We start from the raw sequence: 25085 nt of genomic DNA on the forward strand, positions 1-25085 counted from the left end.
TTGGATTCATTTAATTCAGTTAGACGTGATAACTTGAAATCATACATTCGTCACTGTACGTACATCTCGGTCACAAGTTAGAAGATTGGATTGGAACAGGTTTAGTTAGACCTGTAGCCAAGCATTGCAGACTAAATTTACCATCATTCATTATACAATTTTGGGTTCATTATAAAACTAAAAAAAACTAAACAGAAAAGAAAAAATCACACCCGTGTGAACTGAGTGGTGCAAGGTCTTATATAGCCTGATCAGCTGTGGTCTGACGTAATGTCAGTGACCATAGTAACCATGCTCATTTTTTTGGGTCCCACGTACAGGTACACACACGTACAGGTACACGGGTACATACACGGGTACAGACAAAGCTGGTTGTTGGAGTGGTTTGCACCACTCAAAAACAAAAAATAAAAGCTTTCCTGACTGACAATAAAACACGAGCATGACAGCAGACAATTTGCTTGGAAGGCTAGGCGGTCATACTGTAGGTCACTTGGTTTGGCATGATAGAGTGGCAGCAGTTAGTGACAAACAACAAAAATATACTGACGGTTCCCCTCCACAATTCAATTCATACACAGTCATCTGTGTACACCATAAATAGCTGATATACAAGGCAAGCTCACAACATGTCGCTGCATGTTGTGAGCTTGTAGATCTGCTATTTACTGTGCACGACACCTGCATCAGGCTTCAGTCCTCTCCCCCACAGAGCAACAGCAGGGTTTTGCGGTAGTCTCCTGAGGCATCACCCTAGGGAAGAAATACAGCTTTAAGAAACAAAATTGGGCAGAAATATATAAAACAATCCTAAATGAAAGGAGAATTCCTGTTTTATCGTGACTCTGGTGCTGTCGCTCAGTTAGCCAAATAGTAACAACATTAAAAGAGGAATAAATGGTTATTTAAAAAACAGGAATTGTCCTTTACAATGTAAAGTTTACATTTTGCTACGATCAACAATTATGACAACATCAGATGTCTGAAGCTTTTAGAAGTTATTCTTTTGCTGTGGGAAACTGTGACACAAGGAAACAGTCAGAAACTCATTTAACAAACACAAGGTTAGTTACATTTAAGAGGAAAATAAAGGGAAATAAAATATAGAGGGTACGAATAAAAACAAAAAATAGATAGATAGATATTCTCATTTTAGCCATAAAACATACATAATCTGACAAAAAAATATACAATGTGACAGTCCACGCTGCAGCATAACTTTATAATTTGTGGCATCTATTCTGGCACTGGCAGACCAATATGACTACCCTAAATAACAGTTACCCTAAATGACATTAATGGTCTTCTGGGTGATCTAAGCGCTAAGTAAATATGGAGCTGCTGGAGCAGCTACTTCCTGTCTGTTCTGTTGTCCACCAATCACACACAGGTATACATACAGAGGAAGTCAAGCACACACAGGGAAATTCCTAAACAGCTGTAAAACAGCCACAGACCTAATAGTCCACCACAGGAAGATATACAGCATCACGCCCCACCACCCCACTAGAAAGGATGTGTTTTAAACTTCCTCTACAGAGTCAGGACACACAGAAGCTCACACGTAGACACTACAAATAGAGGGTGTTAATAAATAGACAATAGACACTTACAACCATGGTTTCTACCTGGATGAATTCATGGAGGGAGGCGTCTTGTGCGTCCTTGAACTCTTTGCGAATATTGAAAAGGTCTATCTCACTGCGGGAAACCAAGATCCGAATGAGCGCTCTGTCGTCTGTGCCGAGGCCCTGAGGAGGAGACAAGCCTGTTTATTCACATCGTAAACCACTTTCAACCTGCCATCCTCATTACCCCTAACTAACCCAATCTGAGAACCCATTATTTTCCACAAATGGCAGAAATAGCAAATCTACAAGCAATGTGTCCCGACTCCCAATGCAATACGTTGTGAGCTTGTAGATTTGCCATTTTCACTATTCTTCAGCGACACCATCGCACAACAAGTATGAAATAGGGCGTAAGTGGTTAACAGCAAGTGGAACAGCTACAATTCAAGAAATCACAGAAATACAACACAAAGCATGCATACACAGAATTAAAGTGCAGCGGGAGATATTCTATGCGCAATGACAATTATGACCCTTTGAGTAGCTTCTACAGACCCTGAATGTGGCTAGGATTCCTCAAGGCCTGGTGTTATAAATAGACAAAAGCATCATCTGCTTGAAAGGAGCATGCACACATAGATTTACCTTCATGGCTTTGTACAAGCGGTCTGCAAAATAGGCTGGCTGGTTCTTTACACTACGAACTGCAAAGGAAAGGAGAAATAAATGTCTGAGGATGAGCCACACTATAACTGTCATCACTCAGGAGGAACATTTTATATGGCCAAAGGTCAAGTTCCGTAATTACCAATTCCAATGAAGGCATTCTTAACGTCTCCTGACGTGTCCTTCTTGATTATCTGCTCAATGTCCTTATTGGAGGCTCGTACAAATTCTGTAAACACTGTAAAAGATAGAGTGTATCGTTAATGATCACACATCAGGCACGGACGGCTGGCGTAGCCATCTGGGCACCTAGTAGGCTGCTAATCCAATAGGCACGGACGGCTGGCGTAGCCGTCTGGGCACCTAGTAGGCTGCTAATCCAATAGGCACGGACGGCTGGCGTAGCCGTCTGGGCACCTAGTAGGCTGCTAATCCAATCAGGCACGGACGGCTGGCGTAGCCGTCTGGGCACCTAGTAGGCTGCTAATCCAATCCACCTAGTAGGCTGCTAATCCAATCAGGCACGGACGGCTGGCGTAGCCAACACGTGTAGTGTTGTTGTTCTTATCCATATATGCGCCTCGGTTCGTCCCGTTTGTTCCACGCAATTTACGTGTTTGCATTATTTTAAGTGTGTAGGCATACCATATTCTGAATGAGCAAAAAGAGGACACATGCGCGCGTGCATGTGGATGTGGACATGCGCGTGCGCGGCGTGCATGTGCATGTGTCGTGCGTGGGCGGTTATGTTAAATTCAGTTGTCAAAATAATCTATAGCCTAACATTAAATTGATCAAATATGCTCTATATTAGTTATGTATGTATTGAAAGCAGTGGCTCTCAAAGGTGTGATCCAGGGACCCGCATGGTTCCTTGAGGGGGTTCCAAATGGACCCATTATAGGTCTGTAACTCTGAGAGTGTGCAAATGGAACCAAGTGGACCCTACAGGTCTGTAACTGTGAGAGTGTACAAATGGAACCAAATGGACTGTTTTATAACTTTTAACTCTGATACTGTACAAATGGAATCAAATGGGACTCTTATGGGTCCATTTGGTTTTACTGTCAGAGTTATGGGGGTCCTTGAAATTAAAAAGGTTGAGAACCTGTATGCAATGGCTTATGTCATGTAAAAAGAGAGACCAGCCTATTCTCCAAGCCATCATATGTTATGCTTTGCTAGGTTGTCCAAAATAATATTGGGTCAGTATAATTTGCAGGAGTCACCGCGCGCACAGCTGCCTTGTCTGTGTTGACATGACATGGGCTTGCAGGACAGAACTTTTATTTGTGACAGACACATAGTTGCTTTGCAGACAATACAATCTGCTTGTCATTGGTCAGTCACAAAGCTAAGAAAACAATGTGAGAGAAAAGGTAAGGACTGGAAAGCTCTGTCTTTGTGTATCTCTCTTCCTACGTGAAGACGTGTGTGCTCTGTCTCTCTCTCGCTCTCTTCTCTCTCCTCCCTCTCTGGGGTGTGTGTGTGTGTGTGGGGGGGGGGGGGGGGGGGGGATTAGTTGCGCTGCCTTCGACAGTGCTATACTTCTCCAGCAGCGGTGCAGAACCGAGAGAGTGACACATTCTTGTGGATGTAAACGGCGCAACTTGTAGCTGTGAAGAAGTTCGGATTGTGTAGTCGCAGCGGTGCTACAAAGTGAATGTTACAACTCGCACGGTGATATTGTAAGTCTCAAATGCGAGTAGGTAGTCGCACTGTCGAGCCCTGTGTAGTGTAGTGCCATTGTCGCTGGATCGCGAGGCGATCCAAAGTCCCCCCCCGCGCACGCACGCACACACACACTGTACGTAGCTGTTTGTTGTTGCAGCGCGCGCGTGTGCGTGTAGTGTTGCTGTTGGTATCCATATATGCGGCTGGGTGTGTCCCGCTTGTACCACGCCATGTGTCGACGCGGTCGTGTTAGCATGATGGTAACTGTCCAAGTTAGAATCAGAGTGTGCGCTGTGTAGTTCTTCTTCTTCTACTTGGTTTTGGTATGTGTGTGTGTGGGTCACGTGGTGGGCTTTGAGCAAATGGGAGAGGGAATGTAGTGTTGCCAGGTCCGCGTATTGTAAGCGAGTGGTAGTGTGTGTAAGTAGCGTGTTGAATGGCATTTTTTCTGTGCTTGTTTTCATAGACGTGGCAACAAATTAGGCGGGGGTGTCGGTGCTTGTGGCGTGTTTGTGTTTATTATTGATATTGATATTGTTTGCGAGTGTGGACGGGAGCCGGCTTTAGTGGCAGTGCAATGACAATTTTTACGCGGGTGGTGTTGAGTGTGGGCGTGCGGCGCGACATGAGGAGATAGCGGCCGAACGACGCGGAGGGTAAGTCTGTGACGTGTTAGTGTGTTGTTGCAGTGTGTGTTGCTCCTGCTTCGGCTCCCAGCGTGTCGGCACCCAGCGTGTCAGTGGCGTAGTAGCTGGTGACTTTGGGTATTGGGTTGCGTACATGTTTTCAATTGTATAATAGATATATATGTGTATATATATATGTGTGTGTGTGTGTGTGTGTGTGTGTGTGTGTGTGTGTGTGTGTGTGTGTGTGTGTGTGTGTGTGTGTATATATATATATATATATATATATATATATATATATCATTAAGAAATAATCACAGATCATTTACTATTTTTGTTAAATTATTTATCATTTTGATTGCATGCAATTCATTTGTCCCTTAATCTTGGCACTTGGCAATAATAATAATGCACTTTCTGTTTGTTTATTTGACTTGCTTGTTTTTTACCTTCTCTTTTCCTCCTCTCTATCTTGCACTCTGTTTCTAAACAAAAGATATTGAAACCGAAAATATTTATTTAACCAACATTAAGGTTTGTCCAACTGTTTGGCATGCATGGGGTGGGAGGGGGGAGAGGAGGGATTAAGATAAGATATAATTGGCAAATTACACATTTCCAGGGAAACTATAAAACTGCAGAAATGTGAACATATTCTGAGATAGAATAATAACCACTATGGTTTTAAATGAAATTATTATTCTTACTACCTTTTGGGACGACTATGGTGTTTATTTGATCACTTGGTTATTTATTTTGTGTTCTTACCAGTATTAAACCGCAGTGAGGGGAATAATTAGGTTAATTAGGATTAGATGATAAGGAGGGTGATAATGACTACTAAAAATGAACCAGAGAACTTTCATAGTAACGATGATGGTGACATCAATAATGGTGACAATAGAGATTGTTACTATTATTAATATTAGTTCTATACCATAATAGGTATAGAGAAACATTTCACTCATTCATCTTTCTATAGCCAGGGGTTCAACCGCTTGATGGTTGCTTAACTCAAATACCTAATCATCTAAGCATTATTATTATCGTCCTACTTTTATGATTTAATTTCCCCTTGAGATCAACTGTGCCGCATCATGTGCCCTCTTTACTATGTTGTTGTCATTGTTGTTACTCTTATCACTATTATTATTATTATTTTGGTTGTTTATTTATTTATTTCTCTCAGATTGACTCCCCGACTACTGTATTAATATGTTTAACTGGGTCCACTACTAAAGTTACAGTATAAGCCGACGATTAGAAGTTGAACTGTCAGAAAATGGGGCGGGATAGTATAGTATATAGGGTCCTGCAGCTAGTCTTAGTTGAGAAGACAGGCTTAGGAATAGGGATGTTTTTAGTTATGTCAGGTTTAGTGTTGTTTAGTTTGTTTAAAATGTTATGTTTGTCTGGGTATATGTTTTACGTTTTGGGGGGGGGGAACTTTGACCCTACACTTCACCATTTGGTTGACCCTACACTTCACCATTTGGTATATATAGCATTACCAATATGGCCTACTTTGAATATAAAACATGACTTCTCTAAGCACTTCTCTTTCCTATCTTTCTCTTCTTTCTGTCTTTTTTCATGCCTCGAACCAGTTTACCTATCCTCTACCAGTCTAGCTTATGGCTAATATTTCAAACAAAGGTGTGCGAGTGGGAGGGGATACCTTGAGATTCACTTGTTGGAACACAGGGGGGATGAATGGACCAGTTAAAAGAGGACGCATTCTCTCACACTTGAAGCACCTTCAAACTGAGATAGCTTTCTTACAAGAGACACACCTGACCAAGAAAGACCATATTAGATTAAAAACACATTGGGTTGGTCAAATGTATCACTCCAATTTTGATTCAAAGACAAGGGGCACTGCCATTCTAATCCACAAAAAGATCCAATTTACCCCAAAAGATATTATTACTGACCCCTATGGCCGCTTTGTTATAGTCTCAGGATGTCTTTGTAACACCCCGGTACTTCTAGTTAACATATATGCGCCCAACTGGGATGACGAGGCCTTTATGAACAAGGTAATCTCTTTATTACCCGATTTGAACTCTTATCGTTTGATCCTCGGTGGCGACTTAAATTGTACAATTAACCAATCTCTCGATAGATCTAGTTCAAAGAGAAGACCCCTCACTAAAATGGCTAAAACAATATCCACATTTATGAACTTAATGGGTTGCGTTGACCCATGGCGATTTCAATTTCCAAATAAAAAATGTTTTTCCTTTTTCTCTAATGCACACAAGTCCTTTACTAGGATTGATTACTTCTTTATTGATAAACTCCTCCTACCCTCAGTCAAGAATACTGAATACTCAGCAATTGTCATTTCAGACCACGCCCCCTTACTGCTTGATTTAAACTTCTCAAATTTGCATAAGCCACGTCCTCCTTGGAAGCTAAGCCCTCTACTTTTAAACGATCCCAATTTCTGTTCATTCATTTCAAATAAAATTGATGAATTTATTTTAAATAATAAATCAGACTCTGTATCCCCATCTTTATTATGGGAAACTTTGAAAGCTGTAATAAGAGGCGAAATAATATCTTATTGCTCAAAGCACAATAAATTAAAAAGACAACAACAGGTCCACCTATTGGAACGTATTACAAAACTTGACAACGAATATTCAGCTTCACCCTCACCTGAGCTTTACAAAGACAGGTTGAATGCACAAATGCAGTATAACTTACTCACTACAGAGGAAACGGAGAAACTTTTACTGCGCTCACGAGGTCTTATCTACGAACACGGAGAGAAAGCCAGTCGCTTATTAGCACACCAGCTTAAAAAGGAGATTGCATCAAGAAATATTTCTCAGATTAAGACACCATCCAACGCATGCACAGTTATTCCTTCAGAGATTAATGACTCATTTAAAAACTTTTACTCTAATTTATACTCCTCTGAATCTCCAGCGGACAATACAGACATGCTGAACTTTCTTGGGGATCTCCGATTTCCGACCCTTCATTCCACAAAGCGTGAATCTATAGAACAACCGCTACAGTTGAGTGAGATAATAGACTCTATTTCAGCAATGCAAAATAGTAAATCCCCTGGCCCAGACGGTTACCCAATTGAATTCTATAAATTATTTTCCAACAAATTGGCTCCACTTCTACTGGACATGATTGTTGACTCTCTGGACCAGGGGTCTCTTCCACAAACACTCACAGAAGCATCAATCTCTCTCATTTTGAAACCAGACAAAGACCCATTGAACTGTAACTCATATCGCCCCATTTCGCTCCTAAACACAGATTATAAAATACTCGCAAAAACCTTAACATCACGGTTGGAGATAGTGGTACCAGACATCATTTCAACTGACCAAACAGGCTTCATCAGTGACCGCCACTCCTCCTCTAACATCCGCCGCCTCCTCAATGTCATCCACTCTCCCGCGTCCTTGGAGACCCCGGAGGTAGTGGTCTCCCTGGACGCGGAGAAGGCATTTGATAGGGTCGAGTGGGGCTACCTATTGGAGATCCTCAAGAACTTTGGCTTTGGTCCTATCTTCATATCGTTGATTTCACTCCTTTATTCCTCGCCTAAGGCTTCAGTGGTCACAAATGGGATGAAATCCCAGATGTTCACTCTCTCAAGAGGCTGTAGACAGGGCTGCCCTGCAAGCCCCCTGCTGTTCGCACTCGCAATCGAGCCCCTCTCGATTGCACTCAAATCGCCAACCTTTATACAAGGTATTCACAGATGGGGAACAGAATATAAACTTTCGCTATACGCTGATGATCTACTGCTATACCTATCTGATCCAGTTTGTAATGTCCCAAAGATCATCGAACTTCTGAACAGATTTGGCTCTTTTTCAGGCTATAAGTTAAATTTTAATAAAAGTGAATGCTTCCCAGTGAACTGCCTGGCTCGTCAAATACCCAATGATTCCCTGCCCTTTCGGGTAACAGAAATTGGTTTCCGCTATCTTGGAATCCACATCCGTAAGACTACAAATTCCTTGTTTACGGATAATTTCTTACCTCTTGTTGAAAAACTTAAACTGGACCTAGATAGATGGAAGATCATGAATATATCCTTGGCAGGTAGAGTGAATAGTATAAAGATGAATGTCCTACCCCGTTTCGTGTACTTGTTTCAAGCATTGCCAATATTTATACCTGTGTATTTTTTCCGTAACCTGGACAAACTCATGTTATCATTTATATGGGGAGGAAAATCTCAGAGAATCAAAAAAGAATACCTACAAAGATCCAGACCTGATGGGGGACTTGCCCTCCCCAACTTTAAGTACTATTACTGGGCTGCTAATATATCTAAGTTGGTCAGTTGGATTCACAACCCTGATTTGGACTGGTGCCAAAATGAAGCCAGTTCATGCTTGGGCACATCTCTATTGGCTCTTATTACATCCAATTTACCCATTTCCCAGAACCGCTATACCTCCAACCCTATCGTTAGGAACACCTTGAAAATATGGTCCCAATTCAGATCCTCATTCAACCTCAGAGAACTTTCTCCCTATAGCCCGATACGTAATAACCACCTGTTCACTCCTGCAATGTCAGACCCAACTTACTCTCTGTGGTCTAGATCAGGACTCGTTAGACTGGAGGATCTTTATGTCAACGGTATTTTTGCTAACTTCAGGGAACTGGCATCCAAATTCAATCTACCCAACTCTCATTTGTTTAGATACTTCCAGATCCGTCACTTCGTCCAGTCACACAATCCTTCTTTTCCTAACATCTCCTCCAAATCTGGAACTGAATCCATCTTAGATGCCCCGTTACAAGTAAAAGGCCTTTTGTCTTATATCTATAACATTATTTCTAATTTAAGGACCACCTCTCTCAATAGAACCAAATCAGGCTGGGAAGGGGAGCTGGGTGAAACCATAACGGATGAGACGTGGAGTAACGCCCTTACTCAGGTAAATAGTAGTACCTCATGTGCCAGGCTAAACTTAATCCAACTTAAAATTCTACACCTCTCTCATTACTGCAAAGCTAAACTAGCTAGAATGTATACCAGTGTTGACGACAAGTGTGATAGATGCCACTTATCCCCAGCTAACTTAACACACATGTTCTGGTCATGCCCTCAATTAATACAATACTGGACTGCCATATTTCGATCCTTATCAGAAATGTTTAGTATACCCTTACTTCCCTGTCCTGAAGTGGCAATCTTTGGTGTACTCTCTAACAATATTAAGTGTAACAAAAAGGTTCATAACTGTATAGCCTTCCTATCATTACTCGCTCGAAGGAGAATCCTCCTAGACTGGAAATCTTCACTCCCCCCTAAATCAGACCACTGGCTGAAAGATGCCATGTTATTCCTGAATCTCGAGAAAATTAAATACGATCTACGTTGCTCTCCAGGAGGATTCGCCTCCTCCTGGGGTGCGACAATAACCTATCTCGAGAATTTGTCAAGTCTTTCGAACACCCCATAGGCCATTTGTTATGAACCACGATGTTCCCCTCCTACTCTGCACACCAACCTCATTCCCCTCTTGACCCTTTCATTCCTTTCCTCTCCTACTTTCTTTCTTTCTTCCTATCTACTTCCAAAATAAACAGCAGTACCCCTTATCTCTTTCAACCACTCTCTCCTACAACATCATGGAGTCACTATTCACTTCTGTCTATTTCTTTCTCTTTTCTACTTCTCTGTGCTGGCTATTGCTACTATTTACTTTATTAAAAAAAAAGGAAAACCTACAAGGTGAAAGAAGAAGGTGTCAAAGTTCCAAGTGGGAGGGTGGGGGGTTGTTTTCGTCTTGTCTTGTCTTGTTTTGTTTTGTTTTGTTTTGTTTTGTTTTGTTATATAAAAGAAAAAGAAGCATAACATATCACATGTACTGCATTTTTCCCTGTCCAAACCCCTCTACTATGCTTAATAAAAAACCTTAAAATTGAATTGAATCTTGGCACTTACCCCTCCTAAGATGAGGGAAACTCCTGGTACACAGAATGCTCATAAACTTGATTTCCATTTCATCAGAGTCTGCATTGCAAGCATCTGCCAGTTCCTGTGGAGTTCAATAAAAGAACAATTGCAACCATTGCTACTTTAAAATCTATTCAGTATTAAAAAGATAATGAAACAGTGAGTATGCTGCACTGTAAAGTCACCTGAGCATCCACATCAGCTCGTTCAGCGTCTACTGGCCCCTCCTCTCGTGTACCCTGAACAGAGTAAAACATTTTTGGTTATGAATTGAACAGGGTACAATTTGTAAAAACAACAACATTTTCTTAAGCCCTAAATCCTAATACTAAATTGCTCATATACAACCTAGCCATGGTTCACATGACGCTCCTACTTCAACAACCCTAGCCATGGTTCACATGACGCTCCTACTTCAACAACCCTAGCCATGGTTCACATGACGCTCGTACTTCAACAACCCTAGCCATGGTTCACATGACGCTCGTACTTCAACAACCCTAGCCATGGTTCACATGACGCTCCTACTTCAACAACCCTAGCCATGGTTCACATGACGCTCCTACTTCAACAACCCTAGCCATGGTTCACATGACGCTCGTACTTCAACAACCCTAGCCATGGTTCACATGACGCTCGTACTTCAACAACCCTAGCCATGGTTCACATGACGCTCCTACTTCAACAACCCTAGCCATGGTTCACATGACGCTCCTACTTCAACAACCCTAGCCATGGTTCACATGACGCTCGTACTTCACAAGCGTCATGGCTTAACTTCCGCCTGTTTTACGCGATCGCTACTGTAATGACGATTTCCTGTATTAGCAGGGAGCTGTCAGTGGGCTGTGTAAGAGACTCCTTGAGGAGGTCTTATAGTTTAGGATCTGTATCTTGCCTTAGGCTTTGGGCGAGGGAGTTGAATAGCTTGAGCCCAGTATCTTAGTTAGGGTACCTCCTTTTTTTGAGTGGTGTAAACCACTCCTACAACTGGCTTTTGTGTGCAGAAAAAAATGACCATGGTTGCTATGTTCAAAATAATTTCTGACGTAATTAAATCACACCCGGGTGAACTGGATGACCGTAGCAACCGTGGTCATTTTCTCTGCGCAAAAACAGCCAGTTTTGAAATCACATCCGGGTGTGATTTCATTACGTCAGACATTACGTCAGACCACAGCTGATCATGCTATATAAAACCTTACACCACTCAGTTCACACGGGTGTGATTTTTATTATACTTACTGTATGATATATTTACTTGTAGTATGTTACATTATTGATCTTCTACTTCTTCTTCTGACTTCTGACTTCTGACTGACTTTGCTGAGTCTGCTCGCCATACTTTATAGGGTGACGTGACGTCATGGCCTGATGTCACGCTGTCGCCCATTTCTGTGGCAACAGCTACATTTACATTGTAAACGTGTACATAAACATTCAGATTCCAAATATAAAGTACTCGCCACATGTGCCACGAGTGTTAGAAATTTGCTGGTACAGTGATTAGCATTGCTGCATCCTGCGTTGTTTAATAAAAAAGCATTTTTATCCGAGCTGTTTTTTTGCCATTGGCTTTCAACTACGCGCCCCTATCGGTCGGGAGGAGTGTGGCACTCGGTGTGTTCGATATACGCATGCTGACCGCACTGCCAATACAGACTAATAGGCAAGTGCACTCCCGGTGTGCAACTGTGAATTTCCCAAACGAACCCTGTTTGAGAAAAGTAGCCGGGGCGCTCGGATAAAAAAGCTTTTTATTAAACAACGCGGGATGCAGCAATGCTAATCGCTGTACCAGCAAATCTCTAACACCCGTGGCACATGTGGCGAGGACTTTATATTTGAAATCTGAATGTTTATATACACGTTTGGACTGTAAATTTAGCGATTGCGTAAAACAGGCTGCAGTTGCGCCATGACTATGTCATGATAATCATGACAGTCATGTTTCAGGGCTAATATACAACCTAACATTGTATGGTGTGATGCATTGGTAAGTTTTAGTTCAGCTATTTTTGAAATTAAGTAATGTGAATACTATCTAAATGAAATAGTTCATACTTAAAGTAACAGCTATTCCCTGTACTGCAGAACCTGATTGCAACCAGTGAGTGGGTTACTGGAAACAAAAAAACAAGTTAGTTAACATACGTTTCCACTTCCCTCAAGGAAGACGTTTTACCTGAGCCAGAGAAACAAGGATCCGACAGAAAAGTCCTGAAGTGTCTGACTGAATGGCTTCCTCCATAGTCTTTTTATAGCCTACAAAACAAAAATCCTCGATGATTTGATGTATGTACTGCACATAATGAGTACCAATTATTTAGTGAGTTTGATAGCGTTTTAAGGTCTTTGGAGGAAATGTAAACAAATGAGAAATCAAAAAATAAAGCTATTAACTGGAAAATTGTCTAGGTTTATGGCCGAAGAAGTGTATAGACAATGATGTATTCAGTCAGTCCTTTAGTAACAGAATAAAAGACCACAAATGGTAACACAGAGGAACTGAAAAGTTCTCAGTTCTCACCAATCTCATATGCAGCGTTCATGGCTTGAATCTCTTCATTGCTCCTGGTGACCAGGATCTCAATCAGAGAGTGTTCATCTGTACCAGCCCCCTGTCACAACATCAGAGTTTTACAACACAACACAAGCCAGTGCACTGGCAGGCAGATGCTCACCATATTGGTGTACAAGAATGAGGCCATACAGCTGAGTAAAGTAAAGTGGTAAGGCTACTAAGGCTGGTTCTCTATATGTAAGAAGTCTTTTTTTTGTCAGATGCCAATTATAGCAATTGTTGTATACAATAGCAGGGTGCTATGGTTTCTTGCTAGGCCATGAAGTGGCCTTGTTAAATCATTTTGTTGTTTGAGTTTTTACCTCCATCGCTTTCCTCATCATTTTGGCATCAAACTCAGCTGGGTTCAACATAAGACTAATGATAAGTCTCTCCAAGTTCTTTGACAGCTCAGACTTCAGGTCCTTCATCAGGTCCTATGAGGATAGATCAAAGCAATTGACAGGCTGATGTTTCATTTAAAACAATATATATATATAAATTAAATATTATATTATTTATTGTTTCACTAATGTTGTTATAATAAATATATTGATCATAAATCTAAAACACTGCATTTTTGAAATATTGACAAATTGAGCACAAGTCAGTTTGCGTATATTTTGAATCATATGATATATATATTTTGCTGGACAATGGACTATTCTGTTTCTGCTTTAGGGCATCCAAGTGGTCCATATTATTGAAAAGCGAAAAAAGAAAATCAACTAGGTGCTCAATTGGCATTTTAATATTATTAATAAAGTACCTTGATTTTTTTTCTCCTCATTTCTATACTTTTTTGAGTGCTCGGATCGCCGCCTGCTCTCCATATTACTGACATAGACATGTACAGGTCAAAAGACCAATATGATCATGCTCATGTTAATACTGCCTGCCACCACATAATATTCATATAATGGCACCAGTGATGCTGCTCACTCACCCTGCCCAATAGGGATTTGAAGCTCTGTCTGATCTCTTGTCTCTGAGCATTGCTTCTCTGTGCAACAATGTCAATGATAGCATCTTCATCAGTTCCTGTTACCAACCAAGAGATAATATATCATAATAATAATAATAATAATAATAATAATAATAATAATAGGTAAATACATAGGTTTGAATGTCCTTAAATGCCATCATACCAAATCCTTTCATGGCTTTCCTCAGAGCTTGTGCGTCAGCGGCGGGGTCGAACCCTGCAGCAGGACGGATGGTTGGTCTCATCTGGGACAGAAAAAGGATGTAAGGTGAAGTTTGATATGAATACAGAGGTGCACACAATGCGGAGAGGCAAAGCAAAATGCGGTGATACAATGCCTCTGGAGGGCGCCAGCGATACACATGCAAAGGTTGGCATTTTCACAAAGGTTTATAACAATATTCTTCTGACATTTGAGGGGGAGTGAGCCCTGGTGAGGTTAGATGCCTTGACACCAATGTCAGGGGGCAGAGGGGGGGTGCAGGGGGACTGAAGAACAACTGAATCAGATAAACATTTTGTGAGGCAGCCTTTTGTTCGCTAAAATGCTGAGATCTCTGTGACATTCCCTGGCCCCTTGGGTCCAGTTTGGACAGAGCATCGTAACAAGAACCGGTGGTATTTCAGTGCTCCGATTTGTAAAATGAACAGCATTCTGATCCTATCCTCTGCAGTTAGACAAAGCCTTTGCTGTGTGAGCATTGTCGCATTATTGCCACAACTCTGGGGCCCCGCAATCAATAGCTCATAGCATGGTCAGTAATTAAGATGCATGCCATCGCCAAGCCGAACATGCAATGACACATCTATGGTGGGCAACAGATGGGGCCAAACCTGGACTTTGGTCATGGAACTTTGTTCCCACATCTTGTAGGCTATCTGAGCTGCTTCAGGGAAGAATTCTCCAGCTAAGCTGTAATGATCAATACAAAAATAGGAGACAACTTTAAACGCAGCAATGAGTCAAATATAATAGGGCAATGTTTTAGTTATGGTATGCATTATACGCTCAGCCTTAGACAGCCTGCCTATTTTCAAAATATAACCTCACCAAACTCACATCCAATATTCCAAACTAGCTGCTTCTGTGCCGGCAGGCCTATCTTTATATTATATATTTCTTGTGTGATGTGGTCCTGTAATGGATACCTCTCCTTTTTAGGAATAGTATTTCAAACAGCAAGTTTCCTGTCATGTTGTAACTTTCTTTTCTTTTCCCTTTTTTTTGCACAAGAGCCCTCTAGTCTACATGATGGTAGGTTATTGGATAATTAGTGCACTACTGCCACCTTGTGGTGGCTGCTGCATACAGCCATAACTTACTCATCATCTCCACCACACAGATTGAGTAGAGACCTCTTGTATTCACCCGATGTGTCATCCTGAATTGTTGAATGAAAAATACACATTAATACAAATATAATTTATTTAAACAACCCTTTTAACAAGTGCCGCTAGACAAGAATTACATATTTACAACTTGAAAAATAGTTCTTAATGCCTTTTCTGTTGGATACATGTCATTTTTGCATCAAAGGGACTTGCAACAAAGTATACATCAGCCTTCACAGTATCTTGTGAATAGTTTTAATTTGTGAATAGTACACAATAGAAGTAGCTGGCTCCCAACCTTAATCATGTTATAAAGAGACTTCTCATATAGGAGACGGAAGCATTCTCGAATATCCAACATGTCTATTTCAGAGCGACAGACCATGATCCTGATGAGAGTGCTGTCAGCCGTACCGAGACCCTGAAGACATGAGGGGGAGAGAATAAATTCCATTTAGAACCAAGTAGAGGAAGGTCAGTGTTAAAACCATAAATAGACTAAACACTTTAAAGTTTAAAGTGATTGTTTAAAGTTTAAACAATCACTTGATCCGTTTGCAAAACAAACAATCTGCCGGTAGAAAGAAGAAAATAAAGGGTAAAAATATCAATGAAGTGTCTCCATTATTAATGTATTCCTATGTGTAATATGCACTATTGTTGTATACCATGTGAGCAGTAGTCTCACATAGCCAGACAATCAGATATATCCGCCTACTGATGGTCTGGGGAAAACAACATTCAATGTATGGGCTGGAACAATGGAGAAACCCAGCGCTAACAAACCTACACCTACTGCTTTCTTGACAATCAATCCTGATACTGTCCCAATATGAGGGACCACCGTAACATATTTGCATAGTTTCTGCAATGTTATTATTGTTTATATTATATTTCAAAATAGTTTCCGCCTGGTTTTAGCCCATTCATTGAATTGAGATGTTACAAATATATCAGTAAGTGGAGATCTGTGATCATCTGACTTTGCAAGGCTATGTGATCAGTGGCGTACTGGCCATCAGGGTGTGCATCAGAGCATGCTGCGTGCGTATTCCAAGATTGACCTAAGTTTGATTGACCTAAGCCTGACAATCAAGTTAAGTCAGGATCACACTACAGGAGTTTTAGGCCAATTTATCCCTAATTCATACAGTAGGCTACTAAGTTCCGTGTTGTGTTGCTGTAAAAACAACGCCTGCTATTTTGGTTACATAGGCAAAAGAAAGAAAGAAAAGAAAATACTACACTGAACTAAAGTGATGCATGCTGTTGACACATAAAGTAACATGCTGTTGTTGTCACTAAGTATATTCACCTTCATTGAGAAGTAAAGGCGCTTGGCAAAGTACATGGGAACACTCCGTATGCACTGGACTGTGGGAAAGGACATGACACAAAGCCTGGCTGCATTAATAGGTAACTTGACATTCCCAATGAACATCGGCTAGTCCTAAGATAAATGCAGAGAGTGAATTTGGCTGATAAAAGGTGGTGTGGTTCTTCTTACCCACGGCCAGCATAAGCCTCTCAAAGTCTCCTGACAGCTCACTCTTTAAACTGTCCTCTATAGTCTTCTCTGCAATACGTTCGTAGGCATCAAAAGCTACAAGAACAGAACGACAAGACGCCATTTGTGAGTCGAATCATCCTGTACCATATTCTAATTTAAATGCATAATACAACCAAATAAACAGTAGGAATAGTGGTTGAGGCGTTCTGTTCATACATTCCCACAATATTTGGTTAGCACAAATAACCTTGCGTATGTAACAGTTTAACTAAACAGCGTGACAGCTGATGTGGCATGTAACCCCCAATGGCCTCAGGTTCACGGTGCGTATGCCTGCATTCCACAGTTCCATGGTAGTTTCATTCCACAGTTCCATGGTAGTTTCAACCCAGAGCACGTTTAGTTCTCACCCATCTTGAGGTGGGTCACACTGCGGTTTCCCAGGATCATGATGAATTTGGCCTCGTCTGTCCCCCACTGCTCTTCACCTGCGGCATGCAAGTCCTGAACAGGGGAGAGAGAAAGAATCATGTATGGAGATCCCTTGGTCTTCAACAAAGCGTATTTCTTTTTGCAGGGATGGAAATGAACTTATTACAAGTATAAGTATTATGACGTGGCCCGGCAGGAGGCGGAGCGCTGCCCGGTTCTGGTTTACAGTTGATGACGATTGCCACTCGGCAGATTCGTTTATAAGAGTCTGAGTGTTTGTCCTTGCAAACAGCTGGCCCGATCAGTGGCACATTTCTTATGCCATGTCCTACTGAGTCAATTTTCATATTGGACGCTAGCTAACCTGTGCATCCTGCTCCACCAAGTCTGCATCCACCACTCCTGATTCGTCTCTGGTCCCCTTGAATAATGAATGCCAACAGTCACCAACCAAGTGACACACACAAGACCATTCAACTCCAGTCAATGACTGCATGCATTACGACAACAAGTCCACATTTGTCTTGTAGTTGAACAAACCTGAAGCAGAACAATCAGCATCTTCTTAAAGTGTCCTGAAGTGTCTCCAATCACGTCCTCCTCTATGTCGCTTCCATAGGCTGGAGACAAACACAGCACTGTTAGTTCTTAAATTTATCCTGGTCAGGTTCGCTGAGCATGAATGAAGCAAAACATTACACACATTCAAAAATGACACACATTCACAACATGGGAGCTGCTGCAGTACAACCACCGTCTTGTAGTGCTGGTTGCATGGTGAGCTTGTCGATCAGCTATATTCTGTATTTTTGAGGGGCGTTAGCCCCTCCTATGCACAGCTTATCAAATCATCACGGAATGTGATGATTTGATTGGCTGAGCATGGAACGTATGATGATAAGAGCGTCCCTCACTTCACACAAGTGTGAAAATGTTTGAAAATGTGGCCAAACAAAGGCACATGAATGGTATACCCTGGTGTTGGGTAAGACACTTCCTGGCTGACAACTAGTACCACCAGAAGCTCATAGCGCAATATCTCCCCTGACCATGCAGGGATTTCATGTTATCCACGTTTTTCCCCGCCAACGTACTGGGGCTCCTTGTGTGTGTGCTTTGCTTCCTTCAGGCCGTGTTGCCATGTCTGCTTATTATAAGCGCAACCTTTGACTTGTTTTTTCTGTAAAGTCACTTGCAAATAAATTATTGGTAGTTGCTGGTTGATGTTTTTTTTAAGTGTATAGTAGTTGCTTATTTGGGCTTGCTTACACATTTCTTCACATCAAGGAAACCCAGATGAATACTATGTAATTGTCCACAGACATCCATATTTTCTGCCTTTTTTATTAAAATGTTTAAAAAATATTCAAAATATTTCGATTTATTCTCAATGTGTTTTTAAATGACGGATGTACAACCTCACATTGTGTCGCTGTGAGCTTGTAGATCAGCTATTTTCATTTGTGCTTGTTTTCATAGACCTGGCCACTTGTTTCTCTTGCAAAACTGGCAACACAGCAAGAGAAAGAGGAACTTATGCACACACAAACGCAAAGACTTATGGCCCGTTATGGGCTATATGAAAAATGTGGATAGGAGCGGTAGATGTTTGGTCTCCCATGCAAGAGACCCGTGTTTAAATCTCGGGTAAGACGTACAAATTATGCATAGCAGATTTAAGCAACTGATAATTCACCTATTTGACACCCAGAAACAAGTCACTATAAAGTCAGTATGAATTAAAAATACCAAAACAGTTAAAAAATACCAAATCAAAAAAACAATGGCTCACCATCCCTGTAAGCTGCTACCATGTCATGTATCTGCTGGTTGTTTCTGGAGGCCAGGACTTCAATCAGACATCTCTCGTTGGTTCCGGCTCCCTGGAAATATAGCATGAAATTTAATGTGAAATGGCTTTTGCTTCCAATTGCTCAAGTGAGTATAATGAGAAAAATATATTATGATACTATAAATATTAACTAACAATACCTTGACGGCATCATGGATTTCCTTGGCATCGTGATATGCTTGGGGTCTCATCAGACTAACGATGAGACGTTCAAACTTGCCCGTTAGCTCATATTTCAGGTCATCAATCAGGTCCTGCACAGTGACATTACATGGTTACATATGTGCCCTTGAGAGCTACTGTACCCTCGGAAGTTGAAATGTTATACTATAATTACTCACTGTAGCAAGTATAGATTAACATAACATATTATCGTACAATTTACAGTGTAGAGTGTAGACATTTAGCAAGTCGGGCAATTACTATAGTCTGGTTGCACAACCACACTAAAAAAGGTCAGAGTAGGGCTAAACTGCATGAATCATAATCAACAAACTAGAACAGCGTACATTTTAGTGCTACAAATCATGATACCTGGTAAACATCCAACCTTGCGTTGAACAAGGAACCAACACCAACATGTCTGACAGTCTGAATATAATATATCTACAAATAGGCAACACAAAGTTATACAAGTAGTTTGAGAAGGTCTGAGGTCGATTGTGAAGGAGTGAATTTTAAGACTAGGGCGGAAAATGGGGAGTGAGTCTGCAGTCCAGAGTGAGTGAGAATGACCATTCCACAGTTTGGGAGCCAGGATTGATCAGTCATTGGCAATAAGGAAGAGACCATGCACACTTCCTGTTTTAGCTGTGTGGTAAGGGTATTATGTGGTTGGATTGATTGCTGTGTAGGTCATCATCACCAGTATTTTGTGCTGGGTGCGGGCAGCAGTTGGAAGTCAGTGAACAGACAGAAGCGGGAGACGTGAAAATTTAGGAAAGACCAGGTGCGCTACAATATTCTGGATAAGTTGTAGGTGTTTGAGTGCATGCCTACAGACCAGCAAGGAGGGGGTATTTAGTCACAAAGACAATTAGCCCCGTGCCCCGATACGTTCCCTCAGTTTCTCAGTCTCTATGCTCATTCTGTAGCTCCGAGATTCTGTAGCTCTGTAGCTTCTGTAGCTCATCTCAGAGCTACAGAATGAGTGTATAGGGACTGAGGAAACTTATCGGGGCTAAAAGACAATGAAAAATAGCATAGCCACCAGTTTAACCTTCCATGGAGAGGGCACTCATGGTGACATTATGTGGAGACACTTTAGCTTGCACTGATTGGTCGACCATATAATTGTCATGAACTGGCTCTCATCATGACAAAAAGTGCTCAGCCAATCAAATCATCACAAATGTCATTCCGGCCAATCACTTTTGGCGTCTTCGCTTTTCTGCCCTCACTTTTATCTTCAATATGTACTTTGCTCAGCCCACCATGGGGTAATCCAATCAGGCAATTTTTGGGTTCAGACAAGTGACACAAACCCTCAAAGCTGGGCTAGCGCCCCTCAAACATTACATGAACTGTGCAAAACGTATACGATGAGAACAGTCAGTGGTATCAGTAGTGTAAAGTGTGTATGGCTGTGTGACACTGTACTGTACGTGCAAGTGCAAAAAGCAACTGAACTGAAACCAACGCAAACAAAGATAAGGCAAACAGGCAATGTAGCCTGTGTAGGAGAGAGAGAATGGCCTCGGCCAGCCTGTTTATATACCCAAGGGGATGATTGGGACCAGCAGGTGTATCAATCCCAAGACACGCCTCAGTAGGCAAAGAAAGGCTGGGCATGTAATGTAAAGTAAAATCAAGTAGTGATGCATTTATTTACCTGTCCAAAACTGGATTTGTAAGCTGCAATAATCTCCTGCCTCTGTGCATTGCTCCTGGAAGTGATAAGATCCAAGATAGTCTCTTTATCGCTGCCTGAAGGAAATGATGGCAAGGCAAAATTAGTAGGCACAAGAGACATTAACAAGCACATAGATTAAGATTAAAAGATACATGGTTTTGTGTCTTTGGCCAACCCATCACAGAGCAATGAGATACATGGTTTTGTGTCTTTGGCCAACCCATCACAGAGCAATGAGATACTCACCAACCCATCACAGAGCAAAGAGATACTCATGGTTTTGTGTCTTTGGACAACCCATCACAGAGCAATGAGATACTCACCAAAGCCTTTCATGGCATTGTAAAGATTCTCAGCATCAGCGCTGTGATCAAAATCTTCAGCGTCTGTTATTGTGCCTCGGAAACCCTGCAAAAACACAAACAAAAGGTTTTTGTCTAAGTGGCCCATGCACCGCAATACAAAATGCATAGTAAATCTCAGATTTGTAATGAATAGAACTAAAATACTCTACTGTAACAGGATCAAAATGTCAGCTTTTATCTATAAATGAAGGTGTGTGTGTGTGTGTGGGGGGGGGGGGGGGGGGGGGGGCAATGTGATCTTGGTCTGTTATACTGTCATACTGTCTCAGCCCAGCACCTAATAATACGATGTGTGTGACTACAGTCGAAGGATGCATGTATCTACTATCTCACTAAAAGGCCATTAAGTCCAAGGAATTTCAATCTATACTTTCCACATAGGAAAGGAATGCTGGTACAGTGGTACTGTACTTCATGAGGTCATGTGATGTGACCCTGAAGTCAGGTGTATATGCTAAATGAGACGTAGCTTGCGGAGTTAGTTCATTCAGACAACCTCAAGGGGGTTCATGCCATGCTCAAAGGCGCATACTATACTCAAGGGGTTAACATGCTGCATTACTATGTGGGTGTACAAGTGTGTGCAAGTCCCTCACGTCATTCGCCGATGCGGCAGTCAGCTGACCAATTGGGCGGGCTACTTAAGCTCACCAGTCTGCATGCTCTTCCTGCCTTCCTCTGCATATGGTCCCTGGTTGTATGTGATGTTTTTTCCCACCACCACCCCAGCACCACCGGTGGGCTCTGCTATTTATGTTCCGCATGGGGGGTTATTGTATATCTATCTCCCTGCTCTTAATATTTTATGTTGTTGCTTAACCGTGCCGAGCAGGGAGAAATCCAGCAGAGCCGAACGCCAAGTCAAATATCATATGCACACTCATTACTCATTCTGTAATAAATATTGGTAAATCTATTTGTGAGTTGTCTGACTGAACTTAGGCTACATAACGGCCGTCAAGTGTATTTGTGTGTGTGTGTGTGTGTGTGTGTGCGCGTGTGTGTGTGTGTGTGTGTGTGTGTGTGTGTGTGTGTGTGTGTGTGTGTGTGTGTGTGTGTGTGTGTGTGTGTGTGTGTGTGTGTGTGTGTGTGTGTGTGTGTGTGTGTGTGTGTGTGTGTGTGTGTGTGTGTGTGTGTGTGTGTGTGTGTGTGTGTGTTGTTACTGGGCTGGGGGTGCGTGTAGCCGGGAGTCATGTTACACAGAGATACCTGGTCACTGTATGCTGCTTCATAGATAGACAGACCTTTATTATTATTCTTCTATGTTTTTACACTTTTATTTTGTTCATTTACATTGTTCTATCATTTTAACTATTTGCTTGTGTTTTATTGTATTCTATTTTTGTGTTCTGCCCTGTGAAGCACTTTGAGCTGCATTTATGTATGAAAGGTGCTATATAAATAAAGTTTATTATTATTATTATTGATCCCCATGGGGGAAAATCAGTTGTCATAGCAGCACCAGAGTACACAAATACTCACAAATGATCTGCAAATTGACCAAACATAAAATATCGCCATGCGATAGGAGGTATAAAAACTGCTGAGCCTTGATTATGATTATGTCCAGCTAATTACAAGTTCAGGATGTGTACTATATAATTATGACTCAATTCAGTTACAAACTCATTCACTGAGTTTGAGTGAGAGTCTGAGAGAACCCAACCCACACACTAAAAGCTGGAACTGCAGCTGCTGTCTCAGGAAAATGAAGCTACTGGATTTGAATCGAGTGGAGTCGAGCTGGTTCTATGCCTTGGAAAAGCGCCACTAGACATTCCTGCTGCATTGGGGCGGTCAGCCAAAGACGGCGTGGCCTGTCTACTCAGCCAAGGGGGTCCCTGCACATGCTCAGATAGTCGGTCACTATCCTTGTGACAGCTGGACAGCTTCACCCCCGTAGCAACAGGGCCACAAATACAAGCCCCTAGCAACAAGCCTTGGAGTAAACAGACTTTTCAAATGGCATTTCAGACTGATTCCGTTTTGTGTCATGTTACATACTCATACACCTAATCCTGAATAAAATATATTTGTCATTGTTGATGCCAATGTTTTCTACCTGAAACACTGTCTAAGAATTGACTATTTCTTCTTTGTCATTCCACGAAAAGGGCAAAACTAAGAAAAACCATAAAGCCTCTGTGAACGTTCTATCAGACAAGAGAAGAAGTATTGGAAAAAGACAACGTTACAGTAAGCTGGATGTTTGCCACAAGTTTTCAGTTGCTATTCTGCAAAGTCATTGTGGACTGATCCTGTCCTGTGCAGTCTTTCAGTCACATACTGTACAGTAGTGTACACAGGTAGCAATGACAGGAATCACATGGCTCCAAGGTTCATGTTTTGGCCGATGAAAGACTAGCATTCAACTGACCTCAGTGTGACGATGGATCTCCTTCACAGTCTATGTCTAAAGACACGTTATGTGTATGGCTGCATCCACTCAGTGTATTATAAGTGAGTATATCTATTTGACACAATGTGAAATGATAGAGGCCTCACTTACCATTCCTACGGTCTATATGGTCTTCTCTATAAACACTGTGCTTGCAGGAATCAGTCGTTTATAACCTATGAGAAGGAAATCAATAAATTCAATAAACGTACACGTTCAGCTAAGAATACACATTATCACTGCTTCTTATGGCTTTAGGCGGAGAGGACAGCTACGTATGCATATAACGCCACAATGCAGAAACAAGGAGTCCATTTAGCTTAAATTGGTGACCTCACATTTGCCCTAAAAGGAAGTTGGTGGAAAGATTTGGCTTTAATCCTGGTCAAGACATTATGTTTTCCATGAACATGGGAACTCACTTCTCCCTATAGTTCTAACCCTTTCCTATGGTAAAAGGATTTAAAGAAAATGGTTATCACAAATTTTACAGAAAGAACAAAGCTATGAAGCAGAATTATTATTCCAAAACATTATTAAAGATGTTGAGACACAACACAACTTTCACTTTTCACAGTAGGCCTAGTAACATTCACTTTCTCCACAGTTATCATATGAGTAAATTGAGAGGCGTTTAATTTCTATAATATGGTATTTAAAACATTATTAAAACATATATATAGTTTATTCAACATGAAACTCTCCCAAAATAGCCTGCAGTGTAATTTAATGATAGATTTAATGTCTAGTCTGCTGTAGCCTATAAGAGTGGGGAGTATAGGACCACACCCATAGGCTATCTGCACCCCAATTACATAATGGGCTACCATATTAGCCCAACTTTATAATGTCCCTGTTATTTTTCTTAAACATATTTAGGCTATATGTTTAGACATGAAACATTCTATACTTTTCCCATACTCAACATTTTCACTTTAAATAATATATATAGCCTAATTAAATAACAATCCTCACCACTGTAGTCGGTTTAAAGGTAGCCTAATCTACAGACTACAGTAGGCTAATAAGTAGGCCTACTCACTATACAATAATGACGTGACGTAGCCTACTATTAAAACTTATTCTACTACATCTGCAGCTGCAGCAGCAGATTTAAACGGGGAATTGCATTAATTCTAAACGATTTAAATTTGAAGCTAGGCAATGAAGTACAAATCGAGCTTACCTTTTGCACGAAATTGTGTATTTGACACACTGCGTCTCTCTCTCTCTCTCTCTCTGCTGACTGTGCTCCTCTCCAACCAACGCATCAGCCGGTTCAAGTCCCGCAGCAGCTGTCCCGTTG

General features: G+C 41.4%; 1 protein-coding gene across 4 annotated transcripts; it reads right to left on the reverse strand.

Moving 5' to 3' along the window:
* Window positions 1–447: 447 nt before the first annotated feature.
* Window positions 448–25085, reverse strand: anxa6 (annexin A6). 4 transcript variants are annotated; one of them, XM_079499822.1, is made up of 26 exons: window positions 24966–25020; window positions 24202–24226; window positions 23891–23955; window positions 21340–21424; window positions 20996–21090; window positions 19305–19418; window positions 19105–19195; window positions 17853–17932; window positions 17677–17733; window positions 17291–17384; window positions 16878–16973; window positions 16686–16744; window positions 15669–15791; window positions 15362–15420; window positions 14873–14951; window positions 14202–14283; window positions 14000–14094; window positions 13377–13490; window positions 13021–13111; window positions 12676–12755; window positions 10676–10729; window positions 10479–10572; window positions 2380–2475; window positions 2217–2275; window positions 1614–1751; window positions 448–753 (listed from the first exon to the last, which is right to left on the reverse strand). In XM_079499822.1, the coding sequence occupies exons 3-26, from the start codon at window positions 23891–23893 to the stop codon at window positions 694–696; spliced, it is 1998 nt and encodes a 665-aa protein (XP_079355948.1). In that variant the 5' UTR covers window positions 23894–23955; window positions 24202–24226; window positions 24966–25020; the 3' UTR covers window positions 448–693. The 4 variants fall into 4 exon arrangements, with proteins under 4 accessions (XP_079355948.1, XP_079355950.1, XP_079355947.1 ...); XM_079499824.1 differs by lacking the exon at window positions 24202–24226 and having other exon boundaries at window positions 1629–1751; window positions 24966–25085; XM_079499821.1 differs by lacking the exon at window positions 24202–24226 and having other exon boundaries at window positions 24966–25085.

The sequence above is a fragment of the Electrona antarctica genome (assembly GCF_951216825.1).
Source record: "Electrona antarctica genome assembly, chromosome: 1".
Classification (NCBI taxonomy): Eukaryota; Metazoa; Chordata; class Actinopteri; order Myctophiformes; family Myctophidae; genus Electrona; species Electrona antarctica.